Consider the following 20,356-nt stretch of genomic DNA (forward strand, 5'->3'; position numbering starts at 1 on the left):
TCTCTCTCTCTCTCTCTCTCTCTCTCTCTCTCTCTCTCTCTCTCTCTCTCTCTCTCTCTCTCTCTCTCTCTCTCTCTCTCTCTCTCTCTCTCTCTCTCTCTCTCTCTCTCTCTCTCTCTCTCTCTCTCTCTCTCTCTCTCTCTCTCTCTCTCTCTCTCTCTCTCTCTCTCTCTCTCTCTCTCTCTCTCTCTCTCTCTCTCTCTCTCTCTCTCTCTCTCTCTCTCTCTCTCTCTCTCTCTCTCTCTCTCTCTCTCTCTCTCTCTCTCTCTCTCTCTCTCTCTCTCTCTCTCTCTCTCTCTCTCTCTCTCTCTCTCTCTCTCTCTCTCTCTCTCTCTCTCTCTCTCTCTCTCTCTCTCTCTCTCTCTCTCTCTCTCTCTCTCTCTCTCTCTCTCTCTCTCTCTCTCTCTCTCTCTCTCTCTCTCTCTCTCTCTCTCTCTCTCTCTCTCTCTCTCTCTCTCTCTCTCTCTCTCTCTCTCTCTCTCTCTCTCTCTCTCTCTCTCTCTCTCTCTCTCTCTCTCTCTCTCTCTCTCTCTCTCTCTCTCTCTCTCTCTCTCTCTCTCTCTCTCTCTCTCTCTCTCTCTCTCTCTCTCTCTCTCTCTCTCTCTCTCTCTCTCTCTCTCTCTCTCTCTCTCTCTCTCTCTCTCTCTCTCTCTCTCTCTCTCTCTCTCTCTCTCTCTCTCTCTCTCTCTCTCTCTCTCTCTCTCTCTCTCTCTCTCTCTCTCTCTCTCTCGACATAGCTCTCTCTCTCTCTCTCTCTCTCTCTCTCTCTCTCTCTTTCCCTCCCTACCTCCCTCTCTCTCTCTCTCTCTCTCTCTCTCTTTCCCTCCCTACCTCCCTCCCTCTCTCTCTTTCTCTCAGATAACACAGACAAACTTTCAACCACTTATCCTGACTCTCTCTTCCTCATATGTGTCACCATGCAAATTGGCTGGGTGTTGGGACCTCTCTCACCAGCCATGGCACTTCATCAAAGGACTTCTGTGACTCCATGGGACTGACTGAATCTGTGACCTTTCGAGCTCAGATTTTTATCAATGGCAAATCCTCTTTTCTGGACTTGATGATGACAAATTCCCTGCATATATCTCCTGCTCTTCCTCTGCACCAATTGGTTCATTCGATCATATGCTTGAGAAAGTCAACATCTCTCTATGAGAGATATTGGCGAGTGCCTCAGTGTTGGCGAGTCTGGCAGTTCACTCAAGCAGATTGGCAAAGACTGCAAGCAGTAATCTCTCTTTAGGACTGGTCTCCTATATCTACTGCCCCTGATATTAACTTAGTCTGGGAATTATTTCGAAGAAACATGGTCTCATGCACAGATTCATTCCATTTCGTCTTCAGTTATCATACCATTCTTCCCACCCATGGTACAGTGAATCCTGTGGTGAGGCAGTTGCTCTGAAACAACTTGCCTTCTCTTTCTGGAAGGCAAATTTAACTGAAAGCTAACTCAGATAATTCCAAAAAGCCCACAAGTGTGTGTCTACTCTCAGGAGAGCCAGAAAATAACATCTGTCCAACCTCAAGATTGAATTTTCAAAAATGTCTCCCTCCTCTAAAACCTGGTGACACCTTGTTAAGTCTGTCTCTGGTGTATCCTCCACTTCCTTCCCTTCCCCCTTTTCAAATGGCATGAGAGCTGATTCTGCTCATGAGAAGGCCAAAGGCCTCAATTCTGTGTTTGCTTCCAAATCTTGTGTTCCCAAACCCTCATGGCCTGCTGCCTCTGCTTGGAAATTAGTCGACATCACTGCATGACATCAAAAAGTGCAAAAACGGATCCCTTTAACAACAGACCAAATAGCTTACTTCCAATCATCAGCAAGGTTATAGAATCCATCATCAGATTTGATATGAAGTCCTTCCTTTTCTCCAAAAACCTCAATCTCAGAGCATCAATTTGGTTTCAGACAATGTCACTCCACCTTGGACATGCTGCTTCCACTCACTAAGGCCTAAGTCACATTTGCTCTACGGCGAGGATACGGCGGCCGTACGCCCTCTGAATTGACAGAAATGTGCGGCGGCCGCAGAGTTTCTGAGGTGGCCTCAGGGTGGCCCTACACCGTATGGCTATATTTTACAGGCCGTAGGGTCGCCGTGGAATTTCACGCGGAGTTATAACTTTTTTTCATTTCTACGTTCGCCGTAGCAATTCGACAAGCTGAAAAAAAAAAACTGGTAAAAAAAAATAAAAAAACGAACCCATTCGTTACCGTCTGTCTGGCCGCACATTCGCCTTAGGGCCCCCCCCTGCGATCGCCTTGCAGCTACGAGCATCTGCCTTGAAAATTCTATGGCCGCCGCAGGGCCCCCTTTAGGTCACCGTGCGACATCAAATCAAAGACCGTACGGCAACCCCACGTTTTCGGTCTCCACAATTTCTAAGACCTAAGGCCTAAGTCACATTTGCTCTCCGGCGAGGATACGGCGGCCGTACGCCCTCTGAATTGACAGAAACGTGCGGCGGCCGCAGAGTTTCTGAGGTGGCCTCAGGGTGACCCTACGCCGTTTGGCTATATTTTACAAGCCGTAAGGTCGCCATGGAATTATAACACGGAGTTATAACTTTTTTCATTTGTACGTTCGCCGTAGCAATTCGACAAGTCAAAACAAAAAAACTGGTAAAAAAAAATACATTAACCCATTCGTTACCGTCCGTCTGGCCGCACGTTCGCCTTAGGGCCCCCCTGCGGTCACCTTGCGGGCACCTTGAGGCTACCTTGCGTCTGCCTTGAAAATTCTATGGCCGCCGCAGGAACGCCCTAAGGTCACCGTGCGACATCAAATCAAAGACCGTACGGCAACTCCACGTTTTCGGTCTCCACAATTTATAAATAGGCCGTGCAGCTCCCCGAAAAATAAAAACGTATGTGACTGCTACATTGTGTGACCGTAGAAATACTGCGGCCGCCGTATAATTGCTAGTGGCCGTAGATTTTGGAGACCCCATGGCCGCCGTGGCAAATGTGACCTTGGCCTAAACAATGAATGGAGGCCCTCAATGTCAGACGAGATCAGGGCCATCTGTCTGGACATATCTTATGCTTTTGATGCAGTCTGACATACTGCCTTACTCTCCAAACTCTCTGCCAATGACATCCAAGGCTAACTGCACACATGGCTTTCTGACTTCCTCCACTCGCGTAGCCAACGTGTGGTACTCAATGGAATCCTTTCATCTCCTCTCCCTGTCAAGGCTGGAGTGCCCCAGGGCAGTGCTCTGGGCAAAGTCCTCTTCCTGATCTTCATTAACAATTTATTTGACTCTGAAAAATCCTCTTCATGTATTTGCTGACGACTCCACCCTCTGCCAGAACATCCCTCATCCTTCAGACAGGCATGCTGCAGCCTCTTCCCTCTCTTTTGACCTCAATAAAATTACAAGCCGGTCAAACACTTGGAATACATCTTTCAAGCCAGACAAATATAACAATCACTTTCTCTCTGAAAGGACGGTCTGGCAAACCCCGGTATCTACTTCCTGAACAATCCTCTTGAGGAAGACCAGTCATTCAAACTCCTTGGTCTCACTCTCAGCTATAATCTTTCTTTGGTAAACCACATTTCTAAGTTTTCTTCCAAAGCCAGTCACCAGCTGAACATCCTCTGTCATACAAAGTCCTTCCTTGGCACACACTGAACTTCTATCCACCTACAAGGCTTCAAAACAGCTGTTTTCTACCCCGTTAAATATTTGAACCCTAGCGGCCATTTTACCAGCCGCTATTCAAACCTTCGTATACCAAAGCGACCGTATTTTTCTCTTGGGAGCCCAAGGTGGGGGAGGTGAAAATCCAAGAAGCTCAGGGTTCAATGTGTTCACCCATCCCCTCCCCAAGCCCAACTCATTACAAGTCCCAGTTTTTCTTCCTGAGTTTTCCCAGTTTTTTCTTCCTCAACATAAAAATTCTGTTTTTTCTTTTTCTTCGTGAGTTTGCTTCTGTGTCCATCTTGTCCACCCCGTGCATCCTCCACAACCGCTCATTCCTCCCCACACTGATTGTTTGTCCACATCTCCCTCTATTTTGTCCTTCAACTCCGCTGTTAATCTTTCCCCCCTCTCTCCACTGCTCCTTTTTCCCCATTGCACATCCTGATCCATTCTGTGTTCTCGCTCTTCCACGAGCTTTGACCTTGTACATAAAAAATAACAAAAATATTTAACTTAACAGCATAATCGACCAAATTTACTCCATTGACTGGTAGAAGTGTCGGTGCAGAAATGATGATGACTTTGAATGAATATAAATAATAGTACACATGCACCAAATATAATGTAATCAATTTATGATATTGCTTCAATGTTACAAAATTTTCACGCAGAATGGCTGTGAGCAAGGGCGGTCTTACCTATGGGCAACCTGGGCAATTCCCCAAGGCTCCACGCTGGGGGGCCCCGACGGCTGGTGGGGGTGGTATACTATATGACCTTCTGAAGAATCTATCAATTACATTACCCAGTGTATAAAATGAAAAATCGAATCGTGTTTTCATCTACTGTATTTCAATTTTGTCTGATAGCAAAAAATTCCAACAAGTTGTTCCAGATGTCTACCTTCCCTTCGGAAATGAGCTATTCTACTCGTATTCGTAGGCCGCATCCTTTTAATGATGCCGACGCGTCGACATTTGATCAATCTAACTAGTGCTATTCGTCAGTCGTAAATCTCTTTCAAAAATACGGTGTTTTCCCGTTTTCACGGTTATTTTTCAGGCATATTCAAGGTGTTTTTCATGTCATCAATCGGGTTTTAGGGCCTATCTACGCAAAGTTAGCCGGAAGCAATGAAACAAAGTTATTCAAATGGAGCAGAAAAATGAAACAAAATAAAAGCAGAGAAGAAATTACATGAAAGTTTACAAAAAGTTACTAAAACTTCAAAAGCAAAATCGAGAATGAAGCAGCAGTGTCGGCAGCAGTGCAGCAGTCGGTTGAAACTGCCGGCAGCAGCAGCGGTGATATTCGGATTAACAGGTAAAAACACTTTTACCTTACGAACCCAATTTTTTTCCTCATTATAGCTGGAGGATATTGTTTTTCGAGCCCAATACAATGCACTCACACTGAGACGTCAAATTAATCTCGAGTTGTTATATTCATATTATAATATTAATTTATTTTTTTATAGTAACACGTCTACATTTTCTGTATTGTTTTGGTGATTATTGGAGAATAGAGTAAAAGTCAAATCACAATTTGTGGAGCATAATTGAAAGGACATGCATTGTGGAAATTGGGCGCTTTATTCGTGCTCGGAGTGGGTTGGGTGGGAATAAAGAGTATGTGGGTGGGGGGGGGCGTCCTTGACTTTTGCCCAGGGCCCCAGAATCACGAAGACCGCCCCTGTCTGTGGGCAATGAAAATTGACAAAATACTACACAAAGAAACCCAGAACATCATCTCACTGTAAATTATAAATGACTGTCTGGACAATAACACATGCTTAAAACACACATGATTGAATATTTTCTGTACGTGAAAGATGCTTTTTAAAAAAGACTGATTCGATAGTCTGAAAATATACAAAATGCAGCAATAACTATTCTTACCTTAAGTCGTTCTATGTCAAGGTCTGGCTTTTTCTTGTCTTTTTTACTGCCTGTGTTGATATTGCAAAGACAGTTATATGAAGGAAATATTTCAACAAGAGAATATTCATAACACAAGGGATAAAATTGGCCGATCTAAAATGCATTGTTACTTGATTTTAAAAAAAATTATTCTTGTGAGATGAATGAGAAAGATGACATTTTTCTGAATCCTGCAACATTTTCTGAATCCTATCACCATGTGAATTAGTTGACTTCACAATGTATAAAACATGAAAAACAACCATTTTACCAAAGAAGGGGTCAAGTAAAGTGTGGCAAGATATCCAACCCTACCCCCATTATAACCTCCTCCATCTTGTGGAAATGTTCAGTATCCTGAACATCTACAAGGAAGGGCTCAATGGCTGACGGCATAGCAGGCAATTTCAAATGTTCACAAAAGGACCGAGGAAATGTATATGTACTTGGGGATAGGAGGGAAGCTTGCCCCCTCTTTTACCGACAGCAGCATCTTGTCTCGTACCTTACTTTACCTCCATTGTAAGAATAAAAATTAGAAAGAAAAGATTCATTGATCATAATGAATGATCATATATATCACGAGATACTTGGTTGACTTTTGCATTTTTTTTTGAAAGAGAAACTGAGAAGCAAAATACAGTTTCTTTTCTTCAACAGAAGTGAATGTTCATGGATGAGATACTCGTAAATAGCAGAGCGTGATGAGTCAACAGACAAGGGGGACAGTTGGAAAACAATGCATAGCTACACCATGAGTGTATGAGTTGGGAAGTGGGATTCAGAAAAACAGGTATGGAGTGAGTGAGTGTGGAAAAGCTCAGGGGTGGGTATGGGAGACACCATGGGTTGGCAATGGGCAGCAGCTTGAAAGACTGGAGGCTACAGAAGAGAGAAAAGTTTGATGAAAGAATGGAGGTGAACATGAAGCTTGGACTTGGGAAAGGTAACTAGATGTGAGTTTCTGGAAGAATGCATAGTGACCTGGAAGGGTTAGGCATGGACGGAGGAAATACAGAGTGAATGGAGTTTCTTCTTCTTCTTTTGGATGCAGCACATAGTTGCAAGTAGCATCATTTGCTGGGTGTGTCTGTATTGATGAAGGGCATGGAATCATGGAATGAAATATAAAGTGATATGGCAAAGACTCATAAGTCCACCAACCTGCTTATGGTCAGTGAGGCCATGAGATTTCACCTCCTGGTAAGAGATTTTTTTTGAATGCAGATTCAAGGAAGAGCTAGAACAATGAACTGATCAGGATGTAACAGAACAAAAGGAACAGAGAAGAGAATGAGAGAGAGAGAGAGAGAGAGAGCGAGAGAGCGAGAGAGAGAGAGAGAGAGAGAGAGAGAGAGAGAGAGAGAGAGAGAGAGAGAGAGAGAGAGATAATGAGAGAGAGATAATGAGAGAGAGATAATGAGAGACAGAGATAATGAGAGAGAGAGAGAGAGAGACAGAGGGAGAGAGAGAGAGAGAGAGAGAGTGAGACAGAGAGAGAGAGAGAGAGAGAGAGAGAGAGAGAGAGAGAGAGAGAGAGAGAGAGAGAGAGAGAGAGAGAGAGAGAGAGAGAGAGAGAGAGAGAGAGAGAGAGAGAGAAAGAGAGAGAGAGAGAGAGAGAAAGAGAGAGAGAGAGAGAATGAGGGAGAGAGAGAATGAGATAGAGAGAGAATGAGAGAGAGAGAGAATGAGAGAGAGTGAATGAGAGAGAGAGAGAGAGAGAGAGAGAGAGAGAGAGAGAGAGAGAGAGAGAGAGAGAGAGAGAGAGAGAGAGAGAGAGAGAGAATGAGAGAGAGAGAAAGAGAGAGAATGAGAGAGAATGAGAATGAGAATGAGAATGAGAATGAGAATGAGAGAGAGAGAGAGAGAGAGAGAGAGAGAGAGAGAGAGAGAGAGAGAGAGAGAGAGAGAGAGAGAGAGAGAGAGAGAGAGAGAGAGAGAGAGAGAGAGGAAACCATGAACAGTGGAGTTCAAGGACAAAATAGAGGGAGACGTGGACAAATAATTAAAGGGTAATGGGTGTGAGGACTAATGGGGTGGACAGGATGGACACAGAAGGAAACTCTCAGGAGGGATGAACTATAAATTTGAAAGCAGGAGGGCTTGGGGTGTGGTTGGGGAGGGGGGTAACAATGGTAGAAAAGATCATGGTTTGGGATGGGGGATATAATCTGAGATAGTGATGAACAGCAATCTTGAAGACCTGGAGGGAAGACCACGTGTGGAAAAAAGGAATGAATGAGTGGAGGTGAGCAGTGATCCTGGATTTTGGGAGTTTCACCAGAAGGAGGGTTGATGAATGAGAATGGGGACATCTGCAATCATCACAAGTACGAAGGAAAATGTTGGTTCGATGAAAAGTAAAAGGACAAGAAGGCTATAGCAGCAGAGGAAATGTTAGAAAACATGGATAAAAGGAGATTACAGATGCATCAGATAATAGAGGAAGAAAGAGCAAAATACAGGCTACTGAACAAAAAATTGCAAATGGCAACTGGTAAAGTGAGATAGCATCAGTGAAATGGACAGTGTGACAATCAGGAGGATCTTGGAAGACATTTAATTTAATTGTATGACTTAATGTATGAGATGTGAGGGTGAGATGACAATAAGTGGAAAAAAAACCACTCGAGGATGAACATCAATAGGTCTGAGACATTCAGTACCTGGGTAACTTGGTGACTGAGGATTTTTGATGTCATGAAGAGATCAGAAAGAGAATAACCATAACCAAAGAAGCTTTTGGCAAAATAAATGAGCTAACAGAAAGAAAAAAAACTTTAACACAAAGCTGAAGAAGAGGGTGGTGAAATCCTTAATTGGAATATCGTACTTCTTCTTCCATTTACAACACAAGGCTGTGGGGTAGCATCATCTGAGGGTATGGCTGTGCCTTGTCCAACTCCATTACCACATAAACAACAGTTTTTATTTCTGTTTCTGCCGACATTTCTTCTTTTTTTTGCGGAGGCAGAGGAGGGTGAACATGAGGGAATGCATCATTCCAATTTTGTCAATTTTTGACATTCTGTTGCACTTGTGATGTTGTGTGTATTGAGTGATTGTTTTGTTGTTGGTGCAGCTTGAGTTTATTTTTATTTCAGTTTTATCGTCTGATGTATTCTGGTTGACTTTTCTGAGGTGTATGATTTATTGTGATTGTATGTGTGACCTTTGGTGTATTGTATTGGTGAGAAACTATTGCTGGTATACGTTGCTAAGGACTTTGTTTCTCAAACTTCAGAAGCTAATATCCGGTTATTTCGATTTTCCCAATAATGTGTGTTGTAAAACTTCATCGTAAGATATCTCGGTCAGTTTGTGACGGACCACCATGTAAGATACACCGTTGTGAAGATTATTTTATGGGCTTTCAATTCAAATAAACCCAATAACTCAATATTGAATTTTTATGACTTCCGACTGGTTTTGTACTGTGGGGTCACAAATATGAAAATTTTAAGAAATTACCGATTCTTATAACTAAGCTTATTTACATTTTTACTTGAAGCAAGCAAGCCTTTGATCCCCCCTCCTCCATATCTACAAACTCACAAAACATTGAACTTAACTTTTACTACAGTTCGGAGAATCATAGTGAGTGAAAAAAAGATTAAGGAATGTGTCTAAAGTGTAACTTCATTGAGTGCAAATGAAGATAATTACGACAAGTCTGAAGACGACGATGGTTCACGAGCGGTATTTGACGATGTAGATTGTTTCAGAAGTCAAGGATGAGACAATGTGATAATGTTTGACCAAGTTATAAAAATGATCAACATGATGTGGTACGAGTGACAGGTTATTAGCTACAAAATGTCGAAAACCCGGTTTCGTTCAACAACTTAAAAAAATTGACCTTTGCATAACCTTTAAAGGTCACAAAACAATGTTGTGGACATTAAAATAAGGAAACAGGATACGTGCTATAGCTTTATGGAGTTAGTTCGAAAGGTCGAAAACCCGGTTCGATTCCCACAACTTTGAAAAATTGATCTTTGTGAACTTTAAAGGTCAAAGGTCAAGAATTATGAACTTTGGTAAAAAAAAAACTTCCTCTGGAACATTCCAGGAACAATATAACGTCAGATAGGCTATATGGCATTTCACACTCTTCGGATTTAATTATCCGTACTTTGATGAAATCAGCATAAAAACAAACTTGAAGGGGGCGCCACGGGCAAGGTGTTCGAGATAGAGCAAAATGGTTTCAAGACTTAAGGTGGGGAATGACCTCAAGATTATGCATAAAAAATATTGTCATCCTAGCTCTCAAAGTTTGGGCGGTCATATGGTTTTTATGTCAAAATTCGCAATTTTCTAAGTTCGTGACCTTGACCTTGTGACCTTGACACGAAAATGAAAAATCGATCTCCGTAGGGCTATGCAGGTGCCATTGGGCTAACCAAATACCGAAACCCCTGCCAGATTCGACAAACCCCTCGGAGAAGATGGATTTTTATGTCAAAATTCGCAATTTTCTGAGTTCTTGACCTTGTGACCTTGAACTTGGGATGAAAATGAAAAATCGATCTCTGTGGGGCTATGCAGGTGCCATTGGGCTAACCAAATACCGTAACCCCAGCCAGATTCGACAAACCCCTCGGAGAAGATAATTTTTAATGTCAAAATTTGCAATTTTCTAAGTTCGTGACCTTGTGACGAAAATGAAAAATCGAGCTCTGTGGGGCTATGCAGGTGCCATTGGGCTAACCAAATACCGAAACCCCTGCCAGATTCGACAAACCCCTCGGAGAAGATGCAAGTTGAAATCGGCTACCCCCTAAAAACACGTTTTTTGGGCGTGGCTCCGCCCATAATGGGCGCACCACGCCCATTTTCAGGAAAACACAACTAGATCATGATATAAACCTCCCACCAAAATTTTATCAGGATTGGATCAAAACCCACGGAGCTATGCTCGGGACAGACGGAGACAGACAGACAGACATACAGACATACATTCAGACAGACACACAACAATAACGAATATAGTGGTCACTTATTTTTTTCGTGAAAATATTTTTTTGTGAACCAATAAAGCGCTCATCGGATGCCTCATCTTCGCTGTATACATCGCTAATTGCCTGCCGAGCCAGCCGTTCCTTGTCAACCATTTCGTTGGTGTGCTTGATTGAGTGCTTAAGCCACTTGGTGAGTACTCTCCAAGCTGCTTGGTAATGGATGCTTATTCTCTGAGCTCCCAAGGTGAATCGCAATTTTATAGGATTTAATAGGATCACATTTTTAAAAAGATTAATCGCGATTTTAATCACGTTTTTTTTCTCAGGGTTTTATGCAGTCATTTTCTCCCAATTCATAACTTATAAACACATGAGCCACCACCTGTCGCAGGGAAGAGGTGGGAGTCTGGAGTGGAATGGGTGTGGTGGAAGTCCAGAGGGAGGGGGTGTACATGATGGGAGGAGGGAGAAAAAAGAGTGGGAGGGAGAGGAAGGGGTAGGTGGGAGTCCAGAGGGAGGGTGGTGGGATGGGAGGATGCAGGGGTGGAGGTGGGTTGAGGGAGAGGGAGAGGTGGGAGGAGGGACCCGGCATTGCCCGGCAACGCCAGGTGCCTTTCAAATAATGTAAACTATTTTGAATCATCACACTGTATTTCGATTAAAAAGTAGAGATGAAACTGTGTGAAAGATAACAAATTGCTGAGTGTATATTTTTCCTTCTCAGTTTCTCTTTTCTTGTTGGTGGATCTCCATTGTTTTTAGTTAACTTCCGAAGTTATCCACGATATAAAAGAGGATGAAATGCCCGGTGATACTTGTATACATCGCGATCGAGGATGGTTTGAAATCTCATTTTAGAAATTAAATGCATCTTATTATCTCTGAGCTAAGTTCATATGCCCAAGCATTTCCCATCCAAAGGGAATTACAAGCTTACCAGAAATCAAATCTGTTCCTTCTGCTTGCTGTTCTGATTTCAGGATTTCATCTTCCTTGCGTTGCTGCAACAGCAAGAAGCCACATGATGAGAACATGAGGGAGAGCAGGATCATACAATTATTCATATCAAGTAATTATATTTGTTTTAAAGCAAAGAAGGTATAGCTTTGTAAAGCTTACTCTTCAGTCTGAGCTGAGTTAATAAGCATTTAAGCGATTGATTTATTGGCACAGCTTTGTAACATGGAGGGAATACAGTATTGTGAAACATGGCTGTTGTTTTTAAAGATAATGTAGTCAATTGTGAAAGCAAAGACCATGCAATATCTTTCTTTAAGAACAATGAGTTAGATATACCTTTTTACTGTCCAATGGATAAAATTGACAACATGTTGATGAAGTATGTTTACCACCATGGGCCGCAAAGACAAGCTCATGTTTCAGGCATCAACACTTCGTCAGAGCAAAAGAATGGTTTTCTATGCTCGGCTCTTATACTCTGATGAAGGGATACTGTCCGAAACATCAGCTTCTTACTGCCCATGGTGGTTGACATACCTAGATCAATGTCCGTTGATTTCATCCATCATTGTATCTGCCTGCTGACACCGACGTACATTAGCCTTCACGATTAAGACAAGTTATTAATTCGATATTAGTCCCGCTGGTGGCCTAGCTCATTATCAGTTTGTTCATACAGGACAAGCAAACACAAGGAAACTCTGAAGGAGGTAACAAAAAAAAATATAACTATTTTCATGATTTTACTTGTTACATTTTCATCCCATAATTAGTACATGAAGCAAATTATGAAATTTTTGAAATCATGTGGATGCTGACGATCCCATGAAACATTTCATAATAATCAACCTTTGGGCTGGTATTACAGGCAAGTACACCTTCCAATAGATGAATGGTTATAGATGTCCAGTGTAATGCAATGTGAATGTGTTTACCTGTGTTTACCTCGACCTAGCTGAACAGTTTATGTTTTGTATCCCACTGATGGGTCGGATCTGCATCCAGACCATTCGTCCTTGTCACACACCAAAATATAATCTGCTTGTTTTTGTCACACACCCAGCCTTACCACCAAGTTTTGTCCAAATCCATCCATAACTTTTTGAGATATCATGCTACACAGTATATCATTTTGGGCCCTATGTCCCAACGGTGAAGAATCTGTTAAAAAATTATCACATCCAGAACTTCACCAAAATCGAATCGATTTGTCCTTGTATTGTCACACACCTAACCTGTCCACCAAGTTTCTTCCGAATCTGTCTGAAACTTTTTGAAATATCCTGCTCACAAACAAATAGACAGATAACCACAGGGATGAAAACATAACCTCGAGACATCTTCGGTGGCAGAGATAAAAAAAATAAATAACTGCGACACGAAAACCTTTCTTGTTGATCTTCATTATCAATCAAGAAGGTGATCTTTGTTATTTCGAAAATTCAATATCTAAAGATAATCCTGCAGCCTATAAGCAGAGGTAACGGCATCCTGATATTGGAGTGGACTGCCTTTGTGATGTCATTGTTTGAAAAAACAAGGACAAATGTGTCCAAGAGCAGCATCCTAAAGGTTTTGTCGGCTAAAAAAAACAACAAAAAAAAACAACTTCCGATATTTCGTCACGTACCTTGATTAAGCCAATAGCGAGACCAGTCATAGTGTATTTACATATTTACGAAATATAGTGTATTTACGAAATAAATAATGTATTTACGAAATTACAATATATTAAATGGAATAATCTTTTAATAGTAACGTGAACTTTTCGAAACTTTAAAGCAAATGTCCGAATATATTTAAAAGTTCATGATAGACGCTCTCAAAAGGCACCCTCAATGCGAGGATGTGTACAAGTGTTTAGTATTTAAGGAGATCTGGATCGTGTATATAAAAGAGCCGAGTCCTAATATAAAGGTTTTGTCTTCACAAGAAGAATAAGGAGAAGAACAATGCCGAGCGTTCTTAGAGCAGCGTTTGCTACGCGAGACACGGCTAAAAATAAAAAATACCTGAACTTATATTCTTCCATGGTATTTCACTTTAAGATAAATGTTTAATCTGATCAATACACCATTGGACGGTGTTTTACGAAAGACATTTTATACAATTTCTCAGCATTAAGATGATAAGAGGTTAAAATAAAACGTTTATTCAAAAGTAAATGGTCCACGAAAGGAATCCTGCTTTAAGAATGAAAGTAGGAATTGCTTTTTCCTGTTTATGAAATCCTTTTGATCAATATTTATAACTATAGACCTCAAGAACAATGATATTTAAAAAAAAAAAAATAGGACCGCTGGACCTGTTGCGTATCTGGGATCTGGTCTAATGTTTTAACCCAATTTTGGTAACATTCTGACTGGTGGGTCTGGAGAGGAAGGTTTTTAAAGGAATTAATGCGATTTTCCCAAAAGTTGACCAAGTCGGCCATTTTGACACACTTCCAGTCAGGCGATCTGCATGACTCCTGCAGTATAATTAACATCCCCAGCCTAGCCTAATGTTGCAATTTGCATGACCGCCATTTTGACATACTTCCGGGCATGTGATCACCATAGCCTCCACAATTTAACATTAACTCTATGTCCTAATGTTGGAACCCAAATTTGGTAGGATTCTGAATGGTGGGTCTGGAGTAGAAGATTTTTGAAGGAATTTCTACGATTTTCACAAAAATTGACTAAGTCGGCTATTTTGACGCAATTCTGGTCACGTGATCGGAATGACCGGCAATTTAACATACCTACCCTGGCCTAATGTCGCATCACAAATTTGGTAGCATTCTGACTGGCGAGTCTGGAGAAGATTTTTAAAGAAACTTACTAATTCGGCCAATTTGACCTACTTAAAGTCAAGTGACCAGAATGAGCTTTGCAATTCCTGTTACCAGTGACGAGAGGAACGTTGCTGCCCAAATTTCAGCCGTATCGGCCCAGCAGTTTGGCCAGAGAAGTCGAAAAAGGAGACGGATGGACGGACGTGCACGATGACAATACCTCATCTGGAATGTAAATTCCAGATAACCTAAAAACAATATGGTATCAAATCATAGTAGATAGGGTTTTCAGTTCCAATAAAACAATTGTTTCAAATACCGCTTTTAGCAGCTCATAAGATGCAAAGTACTTGGACCACCAGTCGAGAGCACTTTTGTCATCCTCATCATCAACGATTTTCTTCGTCTTTTTCTTCTTCTTCTGTCGAGGCTTCTTTGTTTCAACCGTCTCCGGCTACAAGGGAGAGGCATTACCAAGTTTATGGAAAGCAGAGACACTGTCAACTCCAGACCTACTGCGACTGACAAATATCACGTCATGCTGATGCAAAGAAACAACAGTACGTGCAAACTGCCACACAGTGAATCACTTACCCAATGAAACAAAGAAGGGAAATCTTTGTGCAAAGTCTCACATAGTTTGAGAGAGAAAAAAGGAGAGGAAACATTTCTGATATTTACTACATATATGAAATAAGTCCTTCTTTCCGACAAATGCAGTTGAAATGAGTTGAAACGATGCAGAGATCAGAACATATACAAGGAAAATGACAGGAGCACAACCAGTTTCTGATTTAATGTGTGTGAACAAGGGGTTAGAGGTCAGATATTTGGGCCACAGAGTGGCCGTATTCTTGGACTGTACAATCAGGGCCATTCTGTGTAAATGTGGGATCTCTGAGGCTTTGTTTTCATATTAAACCTCGAGTTGGTTGTGTGTTCACCATTTCATGATCTTTGCATTATTTCAATGTGATGTGATTGAACTGTGCTCGGTTATTCTCTCGTTGAAGTGAGTTATACACTGGTGCTGAATGAAGCCAAATATAATGCGTGGTTTGGTTTTCAAAGCATTAAAAAAACCCTCGTAGAGGTCAAATGACCAATTAAATCATAATCATTAGATTGATCTTATGACATTCCAAAAACTGCAAGACCCCAGATTGCTTTGGCTTTCCAAGAACCAGGTGTTACAATAAGCAGTTACACAAAGCTGAAACAGCAACATTGTGACCTCAATGGATCTCGGGGGTCTATCACAATCTGGCTTTGTTAGGAAGGTAATTGTGTTGATGTCACAGTGTCAGCACATTACACTTGCTACTCACCTTACATGGAATACCCACTTGTCGAAGCCTTTAATAAAGGTATGGAGACTCATGTGGAAAAGTAGAATAACATGGGCAAAGAATCAACAGACACGAAATTGGGTGAAAGGAAAACGGTGGGGAAAAAAACAAATGGATGCATCACAGCACAAGAGGAGGAATTGCAGAGGAATGTGGGTGTCAATGGGTGTTGTAAAGCTCAGAGGTACAAATTAGAGGTAGCATGATATGAGGTTATAGTGTGTGCAGATCTGGAATCCTGGAGGGAAGAATTCAAGACAACAAAAGCCAGGAGGACAATTCCACAGGTGAGAGAAGATGGGAGAATGAATGAATGGAGATGAGTGCTAATTTTAGACTTGGGGAGAATGATAAGAAAAGGGTTTCTGGTAGAATGCATGTGACCTGAGGGAGCATAGTGTTTGGCAAACAGCTGAGATGGCATGAGTGACAAGACGGGCGTAAAAGACTGTAAGGTGATCAACTTGTCTCGAGTGAGCAAGTAGCATCTCTGAGACTCAACTTCCTATTGCAAGATAAAGAAGACTACATAATGACATCTCCAAAAGCAGTTGGGACAATGATGCGAGTATGCAGAAGCATTTCATCTGGTTTTCATGCGCACTTGTGTCATCGCAATCACACTATTCGAGAAATATTTGCAAGTAAGAATGTAGCAAACATACATGCACACTCTAGCGATGTTTCAAAAACAAACACTCATCCGAAATCCCAACATTCTATCCCAAATCCAATGAAATTATGAACCTGGAAATCAGTTCTTTGGACCTTCAGAAAAATGTCAAAAACATTCACAAATACCCCCCCCCCCCACGCCTCCCCCAACCCCCTTTTCCCTTTCTGTTAATTAAACTGTTATTAATACCTACTTGGTCTATATCAATGATGGTTTCTTCTTTATTTTTTTGGTTTGGCTCTGAATCTTTTACATTCCCACCGTCCATGTTGTCATTCAACCCAGCAGGAGGCGTCACAATTTTAGCTGAAAAAGAAGCCAATGCATTCGGTCAATTGGAGGAAACACTTCCCGATGACGATCATGTCCAACAGACGAAAGAAAACACCCACATGATGCTTACATTTCATGCGATCCTGGGGGCGGAAGATGAATTTCTTGAGGCAGGAGACGACATGGGTCCCTACCAAAGTGTTGCGACCAAAAGAGCGGGAATCCACCACGCGAATATTCAATGGTGGGTGAAATATTTCATCCTCTGGAAGGTCCTGATAAATAGAAAGGATCAACAGGTTCATAAACAAATTTATTAATAAGATTCTTTCTCAATTAACTGGCGATGTATTATTAGCCCCTGTTGGACTGAGTCCGCAAGAGGGGCTTATGGATTTGGTCTTGATTTTCATGTCCGTGTCCATGTCCGCATGCATGTGCGTGTGCGTGGGTGTGTGTGTGTGTGTGTGCGTGTGTGTGTGTGTGTGTGTGTGTGTGTGTGTGTGTGTGTGTGTGTGTGTGTGTGTGTGTGTGTGCACAACCATATCTCAGACATGTATGAACCAATTTTATCTGTACTTGGCACAAAGACACCACATGATGGTATACATATGCACATCATTTTTTTTCGACATCAGATCCAACATGGTCGACTGGCAGTCATTTTAGTTGCAAAAAAAACTCGGTGTCGAACACGTCCTCAACCACTTCTCGGACATGCATTTACCGATGTTGTTCAAACTTGGCACACAGATAATGAAAGATGGCTTACATAGGGATGTCATTTTGTTTCGCGATAAGATCCAGGATGGCCGACTGGTGGCCATTTTGTTACTTAAATGTGTCCCCAACCATTTCTCAGACATGCATGGTCAGATTTTGTTCAAACGTGGCACAAGCACAGTACATGATGCCATACACGTGCACCTCCCTATATTTTGTGATCTAATCAAAGATGGCCGACTGGTAGACTGGCAGCCATTTTAGTTGCACATAAATATGGGCCAGCCCATTAACTCCGTACAGCAAAATTAATAAAACAACGGGGGCTATGACATTTTATGTCTTCATTACTTGCTTATTCCTGATTTCTACTGTTGGAGACAGAACATTCTCGTGGACAAGTGAGTATGCTCTTGTGAGAGAACATGAACTCCGGTACACAGGCAGTATTGTATGCTGCATCAAAACATGCTTGGAAAGGAATATTAAGCCAACAATCTTATACCCTCACAAATCTTAAATAAATAACATATTTGCTGGTAACATACTAAAATTTGTTCACCATGTGGCACAAAATTACTATGTCCTAAATAAGAAAGTTGTTTTTTTTAATCTGAAGGACCAATGGTTGTTGAGATTGTAGAGTGCACACTCTTTTCTTTGACGCCAATCTTTATGTTACAGGAAAAAAATTGCCAGGCAGCAAGACCATATAAACAGATATTCTAAAATTACATAATATGCTTAAATGTGGTTAAATCATTCCAGTTTTCCCCCGACCCCTGATAGAAAAAAAAATATTTCAAATCTCCCCCCTTTTCTGAAAAATGAGCAAATTGTGGCCAAGGGTTGGGCATAAAAAGCATGGTTCATTTGTATCCCCAATCATGATGAAAACCCTTCATAGGAAAACAAAATGATATATTTAAGCACATTGTGTTATTTTGTGGATTTGTTTTTATGATCTTGCTGCATGGCATCACATCTTTTAATGCGGTACTTCCCTTTATAATAGAGGGGCATACTTACACAGGGTATGCCACAACCAAGACCCACGTGTGTTTTGACGGTGGTGAATTTGGCCAGATATGAAAAAAATATTGTCTTAAATATATCCCAAGACCCAACTGTTCGCCCAGGATTCTTTATAACAGCAAGCCCTTGTGGCTGCAAATGTAATCAATGTTCAATTTGAGGTTCCTAATAGAGGGCATGTTGCTTGCTTCCAGTCAATGCGATAAAATACCCTCATTTCACCTTCTAATAACCATGCTGAGCCAGGAGCTAAGGTTCCTGCTACAGCGACACGTCTTTCCTTTGCACAAGTGGTCACGGGGCTCGCTCTGTGTCGCAGACCCAATGTACCTCTTTGCCAATTCATGCCCTCCCCGAGTTCATTTATGGCCTAAAATGTTATATAGCCACATTAAAGTTGTCCCCCCTTCCCCTCCTCGGTATCGCAATGCTCAAATGCAATTGCAATTGCTAGCCCACTCTTGATGGAGAAAATTCAGGCGACTGTAAATAGACACCCCTACCAATGTGAAAAAAACTACTGTTAATCTAACTAGCGATACTTTTGAGAAAATATATTGAGTGCATCCTCTCCATGTTGGATGCTGAAAAACTGAGCAAATGTGGAGTGAAAACTCTGAAGGCAAAGGTTATGATTGAGTGAGCAAGTAAACGTTAATCTGCTCACTGACACATGCGATATTATCCAATCAATATGTGGAATGTGTTCGGCACTGGCGTAAAGCGAAGGATATGTTGCGGACTACCAAAAGGACCAAGAAAGTTGATCGTGGCTGCAAAGCTCGGTGGACACACATTGAGGATAAGTTGGAGGAATCTATTTGCATTCATAATTTATATGAAAGGTTGTTCCACAAAGTAGTTCAAAAAATATGCACAAAACAGCTCATAATATTCATAACCACGGGAGTACCATAGGCAGTGAGTGATGTGCAACAGCATCAGGGAGGATTAACACCTCTATTGTGATGACTGACAGTTTTACTAACTACTGTAGTTGATTTTGCTTTTTCTTATACTTCACATCACTTATCTATGAATGAAGGAAAGAAAAATGAGAAAATTAGCCAATTTTGCTTTTTTTCTGTATACATAGTCGAGACTCGTGAAAGCTAGTAGACTGAACGGATCAGGACATAACAGACAAGAACAGGATGAACTAGAGGGGGAGCACTCGGTGAAGTGCAAAACCTCTGCCGCCAATACTGCTAGGTCACTCAAGTGAACCTGATATCCTATTCATTCAATTTGACGTCAACACTGCTCACAGAGTTATAGTTTACAACTTTCCCTTTTACTTTTAACTTTTACATACTCAATTCATTCGTCATAACTAGATTCCTTGAGACAGAAATTGATTTTACGTGGGTATATCCACCTGAAGTTCCAAAATCAGCTGCAATTATAATTTTGGCATGTTTTTTTTTTTGTTGGAAATCACTTATAACATGTAGAAATGCAAAAACAAAATTCGAAATTTTGTTGAAAAAAAAGTTGCAAAAAAAATTCTTTTTCTCCAACAATTTTAATTTTTTTTGGGGGGGGGGTTGGAAATCAATTAAAACATGTAGAAATGCAAAAAAAAAATTCAAATATTTTTTCAAAATGGCCGCCATAGCGGCCATATTGGATTTTTGGACCGAGTCCAAAATCTAATGGCATGGTCCTTGGACCATACCTAATCCCCCCACCAAGTTTCGTCGAAATCTGTTGAGGAGTTTTTCCGTAATACTGTTCACGAACAAACAAACAAACAAACAGAAAGGGGTGAAAACAGTAACCTCCGATCTTCGATGGCGGAGGTTGAAAATGCCTGCGTGGGGTGGACAAGTTGGACACAGAGGATGCATGGGGTGGACAAGATGGATACAGGAGGAAATTCCAAGGAGGAAAAACTGGAAATTTGGAAGGAAGAGGGATTGGGGTGGGTTAACAAGGTGAGAATAGATCATGGTTTTGGATCTGCGACAATCTGAAATTGTGGCGAACAGCTGTCTTGAAGACCTGGAGGGAAGAACAA

At 41.4% G+C, this 20,356-nt stretch overlaps 1 protein-coding gene across 6 annotated transcripts in view; it reads right to left on the minus strand.

Moving 5' to 3' along the window:
- LOC147026391 (otoferlin-like) overlaps nucleotides 1–20,356 on the minus strand; it is a 241,570-nt gene that overhangs the window by 45,851 nt on the left and 175,363 nt on the right. For all 6 annotated transcript variants that reach the window (XM_085881790.1, XM_085881793.1, XM_085881789.1 and 3 more), the window contains exons 29-33: nucleotides 16,709–16,853; nucleotides 16,499–16,611; nucleotides 14,600–14,734; nucleotides 11,479–11,542; nucleotides 5,557–5,606 (exon numbers count right to left, since the gene is read on the minus strand). In XM_085881790.1, coding sequence (XP_085737916.1) covers nucleotides 5,557–5,606; nucleotides 11,479–11,542; nucleotides 14,600–14,734; nucleotides 16,499–16,611; nucleotides 16,709–16,853 — 507 coding nt within the window. The remainder of the gene's footprint in view (nucleotides 1–5,556; nucleotides 5,607–11,478; nucleotides 11,543–14,599; nucleotides 14,735–16,498; nucleotides 16,612–16,708; nucleotides 16,854–20,356) is intronic.

The sequence above is a fragment of the Eptatretus burgeri genome, chromosome 5 (assembly GCF_056783735.1).
Source record: "Eptatretus burgeri isolate ZD-2024b chromosome 5, Ebu_testis_v1, whole genome shotgun sequence".
In the NCBI taxonomy this organism is placed as follows: domain Eukaryota; kingdom Metazoa; phylum Chordata; class Myxini; order Myxiniformes; family Myxinidae; genus Eptatretus; species Eptatretus burgeri.